This window comes from Manis javanica, chromosome 7 (genome assembly GCF_040802235.1).
Source record: "Manis javanica isolate MJ-LG chromosome 7, MJ_LKY, whole genome shotgun sequence".
NCBI classification, from domain to species: Eukaryota; Metazoa; Chordata; class Mammalia; order Pholidota; family Manidae; genus Manis; species Manis javanica.
In genome coordinates, this window is record NC_133162.1 from 112669051 (window position 1) to 112682874 (window position 13824).

The 13824-nt window shown below is 39.6% G+C and overlaps 1 protein-coding gene across 1 annotated transcript in view; it reads left to right on the plus strand.

The window, feature by feature from the left end:
- The window catches only part of KYNU (kynureninase), a 109237-nt gene that overhangs the window by 91811 nt on the left and 3602 nt on the right, over window positions 1-13824 (plus strand). The window contains exons 12-13 of the mRNA XM_037020789.2: window positions 7548-7633; window positions 13093-13323. Coding sequence (XP_036876684.2) covers window positions 7548-7633; window positions 13093-13323 — 317 coding nt within the window. The remainder of the gene's footprint in view (window positions 1-7547; window positions 7634-13092; window positions 13324-13824) is intronic.

Here is a 13824-nt window from a genome sequence, read left to right on the forward strand (position 1 = left end):
CCACTGAGAATTCTTAAAATAAGAAATGACATTTCCAGAGTGTAAGACTAAGTGTAGAGTTTAGCATGATTTTGAATCTATAGCTTTGTAGAGAGATAAGAGGCAGTGAAATCTAACATTTGAGACTCAGATCTCATCAATATGAACGCCCAAAACATCAAACATTGAGGACAGGAAGGAATCTGGGGCTTGTGGCACTGCCCGGGTTATAGCATCTTAGGTTTGGGGTTTTGTTTGTTGTTTTTTCTTCTCACATATTTAATGCAAGTAGTATCTAATTCAAGGTTGGAGTGAGGGTAAGACAAGATCAAAACAGTGCCATTTAATAAATGTTCACTTTTATCTTTCTCTTTTCCAAAATTTTCCTCCTTCTGTGGCTTTTGTTATATATCAAACAGTAGTGGTTAAACGCCAGTGAGTAGAAATGAAAGTATACCACACCCTGGGGGCTCCCAAACTGCCCAACTTCTTTCCCGAGTGTAAGTCCGGGGAGAGGAAATTCTGGGGCAAAATACCTCTAAAAACCGAAATCAGTCAAAGGGAGGAATAAAGTTCAAAACCTGTTTATTGCTTACAAACTGCAGCCCAGGGCCATCTGTCTTCTCTGCTCCTGAAGAAGCCAGCAAGCAAGCCAGCCAGCCCCTCCCTTTAAACTCTCAGGTTTAGACATGCCATAGGTTGCCCAGGTAATTACCCATTGACATGGAGATGAACTTCTCTCCATCCCTGAGGATATGCAAATACACTAAAGCCAGGTGAGATTCTCTGGAAATGTTACAATTTTACCCACAGGGCACCCCTCCAGAAATCTCATTTTACAATCTACTCGTTCCCCTTCTTCTGCAATGGTCTCTGGGTGAGAAAACTGGAGCACTGTGACCAGACTAATGACATAACAATAGCAATAGCAATAAAATCATGACAATCCTCAAGCTAGAGGAATCAGCTAGGTTCAAAGTTCCATGCAGATGAAGTCCATAGCTGGTCCATTCCATAGGCAGGCAGTAGCTGAGGGTTCAGAGCAATCACCATGCAGCCAAGGAGGCACATTCAGGCCGCAAGGACTGTAGGAGAAAATAACCTTAAGAGCGATAAGACACGCATTTTAATGACAACAGCATAGGCAAATCTTGTCCATCAGGTAGGTTATATGCAAGAGAGTGGTCCTGTGATAAAACAGTGGCAGGAATGGGATCTCGTCCTGGTCTATTACACCAGACTTTTACCTGCCTCCCTGTGGGAGTTACAGATGGGTTCATACATAGGGCTATGGGAGACACATGCACTGGCCATAAAGATAAAACAAAACTTCCCTGCAAGATGAACTTACCTCCTGGACGTTTTGGGTACACTACCATGACCTTTGAGGGACATTCAGCTGTTACTCCAGGAATACATAAGAGGCCAGCTTCCAGGCCTTTTCCCCCAAGGTGCCATAAGGGCCAGCCATTGCTGGTCTATGTGTCAAAATGTCCAGGGTCAGGTTCATTCAACAGTGCCTCCAGGATTTAATGCAATAGGGGCTGGCAGCAGGATGTTGCTCTGCTGGCCATATCCTGGCTTCAATAGCTCTTCTTTAGTTTCAATGTACAGGTGTTTAAGAGTGGCAGCAAAGTGTGTGAGCAAATCCACAGGGCTCAAAGCTCCTTTACATGGCTTCGCATTCAAATGCCACAGCACCGTCCATAGGCGAACCAACCAACCATGTAGAATATTGGTGTCTGACTTCAGGCCAGATTTCAACAAACTGTTGTACCTCTCTATCACGCCTGCCCCAGTAGGATTATATGGTAGATGAAATTTCCACATTATTCCTAATTGCTGCACCCATTCTTGTAATGCATGTCCAGTAAAGTGGGTGCCTTGATCGCTCTCAATCATCTGCGTCCAGCCAGAGGCTGCAAAAAGATGCTCCAGACCCCTCTCGGTTTGCTGATCTGCACGACATGCAGGAAAAGCAACCAATAGTCCAGTAGCCATGACCACACAAGTCATGGAATACCGATATCCTTCTGATACAGGCAGCAGCCCAATATAGTCTATTTGTCACCTAACAAAGGGTATTACTATTGTCCCATGTTGCTGTGGGACTCAGTGTAAGTCCCTTTTAGAGCACACAAGGCACTCTTTCCGGGCGTTGCTGACTTCTTCAAAGGTCAATAGCAAGCCCCACCAACAGGCTACAGCCCACATTGTCTTTTGCTCTGGGTGCAACAAAAGCTGGTGCAGCCATTGCACAACATCAGAGGCAGGCTTTCCTTCTAGCCAGTGCACCTGGGCCAATGTGTCTGCTTCATCATTCCCTGGGGGTGCCAAAGGCAAATGGCCAATCACATGATACATCGTAACAGTCTTAGTCTGACCAGAGGCCCACAGGTCTTGCCACAACTCTTGCCCCCAAAGGGTCCAGTGACCAACTATCCAGTTGGCATGGTACCATGTTGATAGCCACAGGGTCAAACCCCAATAGATGGCCCAGCTGTCAGACAACTTTGTGGGAAGCCTCCTGGGTAATCATGAGCCATACTGCCCACAACTCAGCCCATTGACTGCTCTTCCCCTCTCCATCCTCCATCCATATTGTCTGTCTTAGAATGGAAAGCCATAGCCCTCACTTTAGGGGCTGCCCACTACTGGAGCCATCTGTATACCAAGCATCTTCAGGTATAGGGGCTTTCCATCCTAATAAGGACTGTCAGCTACCAATGGCTCAAAAGCAAGGTCTTCCTGCTTTCCACTAGTATATGTCACTGGCCCCAATAAGTGTTGCAGTTCTCCACTTAAGGGGCTAGTAGAGAGGGCACTGCACTGCTGTAAATATGTGCCCCATTTGGTCAGTGTAGACGTCTGTGCCATGTCACTCTTAGCCTTTGGGTACAGTCTTATACCCACCCCACAATGGGATAAGAGGTTATTACCTTGGCCAAAGCTGTTCCAGTAATGGGCTCTGTAGTCAGCAAGGCATGGTATCCAGCAGCCAGTTGTTTCTCTATCAAGGTGTACCTGACCTCTGCTTCTTTCCATAGTTGTGACTAGAATCCAATAGGTTGGCATATCCGTTCAAGCCGTTACCAAAGACCCCATCCATAACCATCTTCAGTTACATGAACATCTAGTTCACAGGGCTTTGATGGAGTCCATTACATTCAAGGCTTGTACAGCCTTGACTGCCTGCTTGGCAGCAGTAAAAGCAGCTGCACATGTCTCATCCCAGCCCCACCTGACACCCTTTCATACCAACCAGTATAAGGGCTTCAGAATTTGTGCCAAGTATGGGAAAAACACTCTCCAGTAGCCCAAGAGACCCAAAATCTCTTGCCACAGAGGTAAGGGGTGGGGAAAGCCTGGACCTTGTCTATAACTGCTTCAGGAACAACTTTAGTTTTACCCAACCAGACAACCCCCAAGAATTTCACAGACAAACCAGGTCCCTTAACCTTGGTGTTGTTCACAGCCCATCCTTTTTCCTGTAGATGTTGCAATGGTCTAGGAACTCTCCCTTCTAAATCTGAAAGAGAGTCAGATGTGAGCATAATATCTTCAATGTAGTGATAAAACACTGTTCGCAGTTTCCTCCATGTGGCCAAGTCCTGGGCTACAAGTCCATGACAGATGGTGGGCCTGTGAAGGTATCCCTGTGGAAGGACAGTGAATGCCCACTGCCGGCCTTCCCACGTGAAGGCAAACTGTTCCTTGTTTTCCTGTGCTATGTCAATAGAGAAGAAAACATTAGCCAGGTCTGCTACATAATGATACATTCCCAGTTCATGGCTGAGCGTGTCCAGAATGTCTGCTATAGAGGTGTCAGCAGCATGCAAAGGGGGTGTGACTTTATTCAATTCCCTGTAGTGTACAGTCATACGCCAGGAGCCGTCTGGCTTTCTCACTGGCCACACTGGAGAATTAAAAGGACTATGAGTGGGCTTTATGATGCCCACTCTCTCAAACTCCTGTAGAGTTTCTCCAATTTCCTTGTGCCTCTCAGGCAATTTATACTGCTTAATATTTGTCACCTGCTGAGGTACAGGCAGAGCTACAGGTGGGTGCTTAATATGCCCCTTAGAACTGCCTTTACCACATGTACCCTCAGTCTGAACTCACCTACAGTGGTCTGTAACCACAGGCCCTGCAGGATATCTACCCCCAAAATATATTCAGGAATGAGAGAAATGTACACGGTATACTCCTTTGGGGGTAAATGCCCTATCCCCAATGAGATTTGGGTTTTCTTCACTCTAATTGCCTTACCCCCATAACCATGCATCACAGCAGGGGTCCTGGGAAAATGCTCAGGGTTGCCATGAATCAAAGAACACTCAGCTCCTGTGTCCACCAGCACCAGGACACATTGAACATTCACAGGGACCAATGAATTGCTAATTCTACATGTGGCCTCTGGTCCCCACCATGTCTCCCAAGGTAGGGACTTTGACCCCCTCCTCAGTCAAACCATGATGCCCAATCATCCTCCTGTTGGGGCGAGGGCCCAGGTGAATCCTGAGTACCATCTCCCATGAAGTTTTGCAGGGACACAGGCAGGGCATGAGGCCTTGACTCTGGTTTCTGTGCCCTGGACCTTAGTGGGTAGAACTGCTGCTCTGGCTTTAACTGGTGCCACAGTTCTAACAATATTCTACTGGGCTGCCTATCAAGTTTTTCTTTCACTACCGGAGCCTTTATCAATCAACCCACATCTGGTTCCTCAAGACCTTCGTGGTGCCTTTGGCACTTCTCCATTCAGTCGTGGCCCGTACTTCCCTCCATGCACTTATTGTTTCAACCTCCCCCAGATCTACTAAAGTACAAGTAGCTTCACTTATGGGTTGCCCTAGGTTAGGGGGCAAGAGTATTCACTGGGACCCAAGGAGACATGTGGGAGCTGCATGCAGCACCAGGTTTCTCATTCCTACAGTGAACACCTCCTCATCAGGGCCCTGGGGGTCCATACTGTAGACAATGTTTTTCATATCCAATTCCCAAAGTACCTGTTGGAGCTCTGCATACGTTTTCAACTACTGGGAAAATATGGTAAATCACCTTAATTAGGCCAAACTATCCTGATGGCAGCTGGCAGCCATTCCAGAAGTGTATGATTCCCTGAGGCGTGACGGGCATTTTGCAACCACTGCACTGCCAGAGGGAAGGGTGAGTCATCAGGGAAGCCCTTCTACCCATCTCAGTACCTGACACCACAGTGTTTTCCACCCCATATCCCAGAGACATAAAAGACATGTAAGCAGAGATTCCGATGGCCTCTGCCTATACTGGAGGCTCATGTCCACCAGCTCATCCTGGGTATGGGGGCAGAGCATGGTGTGCTCCACAACCTGGGGATGGGGCTGCTCCTCCCCATGAGGAGCCCACAGTTGTTTTGCTTTTATTTTCTTAATTACAGCCAGGCGGGCCTTTAAAACAGGATAGGATGGTACCTCTGGCAGTGGCCTGGGTAGCAGACCTGCCAAGGGTCCCGCCTCCTCCTCTTCTCCCTTGGGCTTCTCCACCAATGGCTCCTCCTCCACCATTTCCAGGGCTGAAGGCACTACTCTTTCCTCCCTATCCCCCAAGGCCTCCTGCAAGGCGGCTTTACCTGCTGTCTCTCTACTAGCTGCTGCTAAGGAATCTTCTAGGAGTATGACCTGCCTTTTCAGTAACTGTCTCTCTTCTTTAACAGCATCCCGTAGGTTATTGCCCAGCTCCTCCAAGCCATGCTGAAGTGTGTTTCTCTCCCACCTAAGTCCCTTGATAATCCTCTTTCTCCTGTATAACATTTTCCACTATCTCGATGAAAAGAGACCGTACAATACCGGTCACTACATGGCCCCCTAAGGTCTCCAAGCAGTCTTCCAACTCACAGAGGGCTAATTCTGCAGCTTCTCATGTTTCCACCCTTCCCCAGTTCTGGGGAAGTACCATCTCTAGGAGATACTTTTTACCCAAGACCATTTCCACACTAGGATTCCCAACTTGGAAGCCCCACAGTTGGGGGAATAATAACAAGTGAAGCGGCACCCTCTGCTGCTGCATCCACTGGGGCCTCACCACCATCCATAGGAGCAGCCCTCCCAAAGGTCTCACCCATTTTGACAGATTTCGGGTTCAAGAGGCACCCTGCCAACTGCCGCCAGATATAAGTCTGGGGAGAGGAAATCCTGGGACAAACTACCTCTAAAAACTGAAATCAGTCAAAGGGAGAAATAAAGTTTAAAACCCGTTTATTGCTTACAAACTTCAGTCCAGAGCCATCTGTGTTCTCTGCTCTGGAAGAAGCAAACAAGCACGCAAGCCTCTCCCTTTAAATACCCAGGTTCAGACACGCCCTCAGTTGCCCAGGAAATTACCCATTGACATGGAGATGAACTTCTCTCCACCCCTGAGGATATGCAAATCACTAAAGCCAGGCGAAATACTCTGGAAATGTTAAAATTTTACCCACACTGAGTGACTCTCTTCTTTAATCTCATGGGATACAGAAAGTTTCATAAGTGGTTTGAGACGTCAACTTAAACTTGATCTTTCAGACTGGTTCCAACTCTGAGATATTATTTTAAATATACTCACATTTGAAACAATCAAGATGGGCTTTTCTAGCCAAATCAGGAAACCTGTATCTTATCTTTCGTGATGAAAGAATTAGCTTCGTTATTTATGCCAATTACTTAAATACTTAGTGATAAGTTTTCTTATCTGTAAATAAGGGAACTGAGTTAGATCAGGGGGAGTAAAGTTTTTCTGTGAAGGGTCAGAGAGAAGATAGTTTAAGTTTTACTGTCTGTGGCAAATCCTCAACTTACAATTGAGGTTCTAAAGCAGTCATAGACATACATAAATTAATGAGTGTAGATATATTCCAATAAAACTTTATTCATGAAAACAAATGATGGGCCAGCTTTGGTCCACAGGACATAATTTACCTTGCCCTGGATTATATGAATCTGCAAACACTCAGAATATTCTAACATTGTTGTAGTACATCTTAGTTTTAATTCATTCTCTGAATAGCAATCTTAACCCTATTGGATTTGACTTGCTACAATTCAATCTAATTAGTTCTAATTAGGATATCTACTATTAATTTACCTTGTTAATATATCATACTTAGGCAAAACACTTGCTTAAAAGCCTTTTTTCTCCTGTAAGAGAAGCCACTTTACCTAAAATCCTGGTACTACAGGTTACCTTCCTAGGTAATTTCATTCATATGTTGGTCTTTGGATGACATTACAAGTATGAGTCTTTCAAGTTTGCTGTTTTTGTCACACTGACATGGTTTCGTAAAAGAAAAGATAATCATGGGACAGAACAAGGAATGTTGACTTGGGACTATGAGGGCAAAGGAAGGGATCCAGAAAAGCTTCTAGAAGAGGTCATTTGTTATCTTTTGTCTAGGACTCTTGTGTTTGGGAGGCTGCTAAGAAGGTAGGGTTAGGGGAGACAGAGGGAGCTAGATTTATTGTGGTGACCATTTCAATAAAAAAATAAATAAAAATAAATAAAAATTAAAACAGCTCTGAATACCTGAAAAAAAAGAAATGATATTAATTTTCCAGAATTGAAGCTAATCTCTGGGGCCAGCGGATTCCGAATTTCGAATCCTCCCATTTTGTTGGTCTGTTCCTTACATGCTAGCTTAGAGGTAAGCAATCTATGCTTTACCCTTCCCACATCTTTACCTTTTTCTCTATCTGATTGTGACATGTTGTAGTACTTTCTCTGCAAATCAACAAGATTAATGTGCACTGTGCACAAACAATGGACAAAAGGCAATGTTCTTCTTTAGGACAGTGACTGTGTGCTGTCACCTTTCTTTATATCTCCATCCCTTTGCATAATGCTTAGCTTGTTGTTAGCATTTAATTAAGTTAAATGGAACTGACCTGGGGTACCATATTTTTAGTTCCACTTAGAATTTGTGTGAACTCGAGTTAGTCATTTAATCTTCTTTTGATCTCTCTATGTACAATAGAAGCATTCTGTATTTAATTCTTGATTAACTTACTCATTCAGAATTTATTTATTAAGAAAGTATTGTGTGCCAGACATTGTTGTGATTACTGAGAACTCTGTTTCTTCCAGTTCCCTGAGTCAATGAACTGACAAAATGTCACGTGACAAAGCTCTAAGAAGACATATTTTAAGGGGGAAAAGACAAACAAACAATGAATAATCAGAGTAAACCAAAGATTTAGTAAGGCTGTCTCATGAGATAGGGTGCATTCTTTTCTTTTTTTACTGGGGTTGCTATGTTATTATATCCAGGTATAATTACTGGCTCAATGTTTTCTTTTATGTTCATTCATATTTTTAGTTAAAACAAAGTTAGTCTCATTCTAAATAACGTATTCTAGGATTCAATTTGGTTCTCTACATATGCATAGATATACATATATACACACATACACAAACACACAAACATATATATATACATATATATACATACACACACATGTATATATACAGATATATATACTTATCTACTTTTGCTATCCATTTACTTCTATTTTATATCTGTGTCTGTTTAACCTGATTATTGGACATTAATTAATTTCAGGGTAAGATTAAATTTATTTAAGTAAATGTATGTTATTAATAATATGCTATTAAATTAATAATATTAATACATTAAGTATATATTTTATATGTGTACATTTAGTAAAAAGCATTTTAAGTAAATATATTAGTTTTTCTAATAGAGATTTTAAATATACAGCTATTCAAAAAATAATAATTATTTTTTATTTATAGCCTCCTAAAATCATCTAGTTTATGATAATTCAGGAAATCCTGTTGTGGAGCATTCCAGCATGAATGACTATAAAGACTTCCAAAATATATTTTAAACCTAAATTCTAGGATTCTGTGAACATTCTAGCAGTTTCTCATTTGACCACTGGACGGCAGTGTCAAATTTTGTTCTTATGCAATTTCACCTACAGATAGTGGTAATCAACTCATTTCACATCATCCCAATTTAAAAAGCGCCTATTCAGTTTGACCACTAGATGGAGCTTGTGTTGTTTTTACCTTTTGGCAGATTTTATTTTTCTTTAATTGAAAAATAGACCCAGCAACATTTTTTAGCTGGTGATACATTTCTTTATCTTTTTTGGTGGGTGGGAGGGTTATCTGTTTAGCAACTCAGATAATATTTAAAGTGTTTCTATACTATCCATTCAGAGAAACACTTCTATTAAACATTTAAAAGAAAATAAAATTTTGCTTACTTTGCAAATTTATATCAGGGAGAAAATGAGTTACAATATGAGAGGAACTAAGGTATACCTTAGGAAGAACTAATACTTAAGTTGTTGCTTCTGATTTCCCTTACCTTTGAAAATGACTTCTCAAGCTAGATATGGAAATTTTCTTTTAGGTATTCTCTCTTTAGTATGTTCTTTGTGGTGGGCTGGTTGTTCTAGTATTCACCCCTCTACTATGGGAAGGAAATCAGATTCTCATTTTTCCTACCATTAGTTTCCTAGGTGAGGCCGAATGATAAAAATCTCAGAAGCTTTCATCACTGTATCACACTGCATTATAGTCACCTACACACGATTTTTATCATCAGCTGGAATCTGAAGATTAATTAATATCTAAATATACTTTATATATGTACATATTTTTTTCCTGTAATATCTAGAGAAGCCTAGCAAAAGGTCCCTAAAAGCCGTAAGAAGTGGAATATACACTTTTCTGAAGCTTCTTATCACTTAACTCTCTATTTCTTTGGAGCCTCTTGTACATACCTTACTGAAGACATGCACTACTAAGCCTATGTGCTAACCAAATTATTGTTAGGTAATCAAATCTTGTGTTTGAAGAAAGTGTTTTTTGAAATTCTTCCTTCCTGTTAGAAATTACAAAATTCTGAAATTATGAAACAGTACATTTCAGTGCTTCCCACTCTACCTGTTAAAATATTCTCCTTTTCGGATGTTTCTCAGTTTCTCATGCGAGTGAGCACCAGTGCACCGATCATGTTGTTACTAAATGCTTTTGTTTAAAGACTTATCTTATTATAGGAGATAGGTGGTTGAAGTTTGAGTAACTGCAAGAAATAATGCATGAATCAAACTAACTTTTTCTCTACATTCCTTTAAAAAAATATTCTAATAAAATACCAACTGGGGGAGAGATTCTATACTTAAAAATCAATGAGCATCGATATGATCTCAAATTTGTAGTATGATGATTTTTTAAAATATTAGTATTTAAATTAATATAGCCTATAAATATAGGCTTTGTCTATAAATTAGATGTGCATTCAATTAATTCATGGGTACCATGAAAAATAACAACTTATAATCAGTTTCAGACTCTTCTTTAATATTATTGACTCTAAGTCATTGACACGATAGTATTTTTAATACTGAAAGATCACTAGAGTCAGAACAAGGAAGCAAATATGCTAACTAACCCTCACTGGAACACTAAGTGTGACCTTACACAGGTAACAATTATTTGTGAATTCATTTGCCTCATTTTAAAAATGAAGATATTTGAGCTAGATTACTTAAGAAGTTTCTTTGATCTTCCAATTGCTAACTTGAAATTCAGCAATAAATTTGTATTTTGAAGGGTCATACTTTTATGAAGAAATAGGCAGTTTTTAGACCCTTTTAGTCTATAAATTTATAATAAAATAAACAGCTCCAAAATGCAAAGTAAAGTGTTTAATTAAAATACCTGGCAAGTCGGGAGAAATGTACTACATGCTTCTTCAAAATGTTATTAGGGAGCCAATTTTAAGAATTAAAGAAGAATATGACAGTGGAAAACATCATACTATACTTATTTTTCCTATTTAAGTTTATCTAACTTTTCTAGCTTTGCATTCATTTTATTCAGCAAGAAAAATAACCAAGTAATTGAAACTCTGCCAAGAATTGTTATAAACTGAATATTTTCAAACTACACTTTTCCTTTTTTTCTAATTTTAAAACATCGTTTCTCAATACTGAAAGCATAGGAACAGAGAAACAAAAAACAAAAAAGGATATTCATTAGTCCCCTGTAAAGTCTTATTAGCCTCTCTTAATATTTTCATGGGACATCTCAGAAGAGACCTTTACATTCTGTGAAAAATTTAAGAGTGTGTCAGAATACAGCTGCTCATGCTGTTGTTGTCATGATGGAAAATAGTTTATACTTAAAAGTTATTTCATTACTAACAGAGTAATGGCACGTGAAAAGTGAGACAATTTGTTATTTAAAAAAGTTTGGTTCCCAGTTATCAAGAGAAATCTGCAAGAGGAAAACCTACTTTATAAAATCCTACAAACTTCAGTAATATTCCTCAGTCTTATTAACCTATGAATACAAATGAAGTATCATTAGAAGTCATACTTCATATGTTGCCCCCTACCCACATCTTTGGGGACTAGAGCAGAAACAGAAAATTCCTCTGAATTACTTTTTAAAATTTCCCCAAAGTACTATCAATCTCCAAAAAAAAAAAAAAAACCCCAGAACACTGGAAAGATTCCTCTCTTTTTCCTTTATTCCAAGCCTGACAGCCAACACACTGGTGGATCATGCAATGCCTGATCCCACTCCTGCCCTCTGCAAAAATCACGATCTAAAAACATACATACGAACTAAAAAAATAAAAAAATATCTTGATCTAAAACTTGGCTGTGTTCCCTTGAGTCCTGATTGTGCCAGGTCTACAATAAAATATTTTATTCTACACAAGAAAATGAAGAGATGCCTCCTACCAAACTCCATGTAACCAGGATTACGCATGTCCTAAAGCAGTTAAGTATTGTTTGCTCTAGAAATCTCAGATGCCTTCTTGTAACAAAGACATTAACCTCTACCTGCTGGTCTCTGCCATAGTCTGTGAGGTCTGGCTGGGAAGAGAGAGGCAGATATCATTCCACTGCTTCTCCTCTCTTCCTTAGATACTGTTACCTTCAGTACAATTCCCATCATCTCCTTCAGCCAAATCCATAGCCTCCATGCAATACAGGTTAAGGAAATCTATGCCCAGATGACTTAAGTCCTATTAGAATGCTTGTCCACAGACGCCACACGTATACACAGAAACAACTATTCTCATAGGCTTCATAAAGTCTAGGTTTCACCAAATGACCCTGTCTTTGCTCTGTGGTATAACATGATAGAGAAAAAGGATATTAAGTGGCACACCAGTGCATCACACTCTGTTGGCAGTTCATTTAGTTCTTATACGTAGGATATATTTTTAAACTCTACTTGACCTTAAGAGATAAGCTAGAAAAGCATGTCTGTTCTGACCTCTAATGTTCCAGCCCAAGTTATGGTGTACACTTGTCACTCATCCCAATGTGAGACACCTCACACTGCAAATGACAGTTTTTTCACACCAGTGCTAGAGTTCAGCAGGGAAAAAAATGAAGGAAGAACAGAAGAAAGAAAGAGAGAAAGAAAACCAGTACTGAAGCATTTGAGCCTCATTTTCTTTCTCTTTTCTTTTTAGATAATATAAATGTATTATCTAACAGTATTTGCTTCCCTGTCTGACAAAGCTTAGCTTTATTATTTAACTGCTTGTTTTCTTACTGTCAAAGTGAGGTAGATTTAGGACTTGTTAAAACAATTATAAATAATATTAATAACACTGCCTTCCACATATGCATGGGTGTTTCATTCTTGTACTTTTTTGTGGACCAAACACACTTTATATCAGAATAGAAAAAAATCTTTGTTATGATCATATAAATGGTTTGGTGGGAAAAGTTTGAATTTTATGATACTTAAGTGCACATATTAATATGTACAAATATACATTTATATAATATATAATGTGCATAAATAGTATACTAATTATACTAAGCTAATTTAAAATACCTCAGAAGGAATGTTATGTTAGTTTACTTTTTTCTTCTTATCTTGTGAGTATTGTTTAAATAATTTTTGTACATTTTCTCTGTCATGGCATTTTGTATTCGGCCAAACATTTAGAAGAGGACATGGTTTTACAAATAGAGTATCTAAACATCACGTTTATTGGAAAGGTCAAAAAGTGGGCATTTCCTTTTTTGTGAAAGATTTAATTTTTGCTTCTTTGTAAATCAGCAAGACCCTGTTCATCTAATTGTTTCTCATTCTCAGATCTTTAGGCAAGCAACTATGAAAGCATTGAGGAGAAAATCTATTTTGCTGACTGGTTACCTTGAATACATGATCAAGCATTATTATAGTGAAGATAAAGCAGAACCCAGGAAACCAATTGTGAACATAATTACTCCATCGCGTCTAGAGGAGCGTGGCTGCCAGTTAACACTAACGTTTTCTGTTCCCATGAACCGTGTATTCCAACAACTAGAAAAGAGAGGAGTGGTTGTAAGTAAATCTCTTGCTTTCCCTATGGGTTGCATGTGGGGGATGAAATGTGGATTCTTTGGTAATTCACCGCTGCACGTTATTTCACATCTGTCATTAGGATAAATTAAGTGCCAAGTAAGCATTCATCGCTGCGCTCTTTGAAGGGCATAGAAATCTCATTTCCAATAAAAGGGAAGAAAATACAAATTTTGGATATAGAAAATGGTGTTATATCATTTATTCATTTTCATTACATTTTGAGTAGAAAAAAATAGTTTCATTACCATCAATTAGGACATGTTTTCACTAGTTTTTGTTAGTGAAACCCTCACATACTATTTATTAAAATAAGTGGAATTAAAGAAGATATCAATACACTGAAAGGGAAAAAAAGAAGCCACTTTTATTTAGTTGTTTGATTCAACCAAGTTATTTTCAATTCTGTCACTTCAGTCCAAAAAGATATGTAGAAACATATCAGGAGTGTTAACATGTAGGGAACATTTTTTTTTTTTTTAA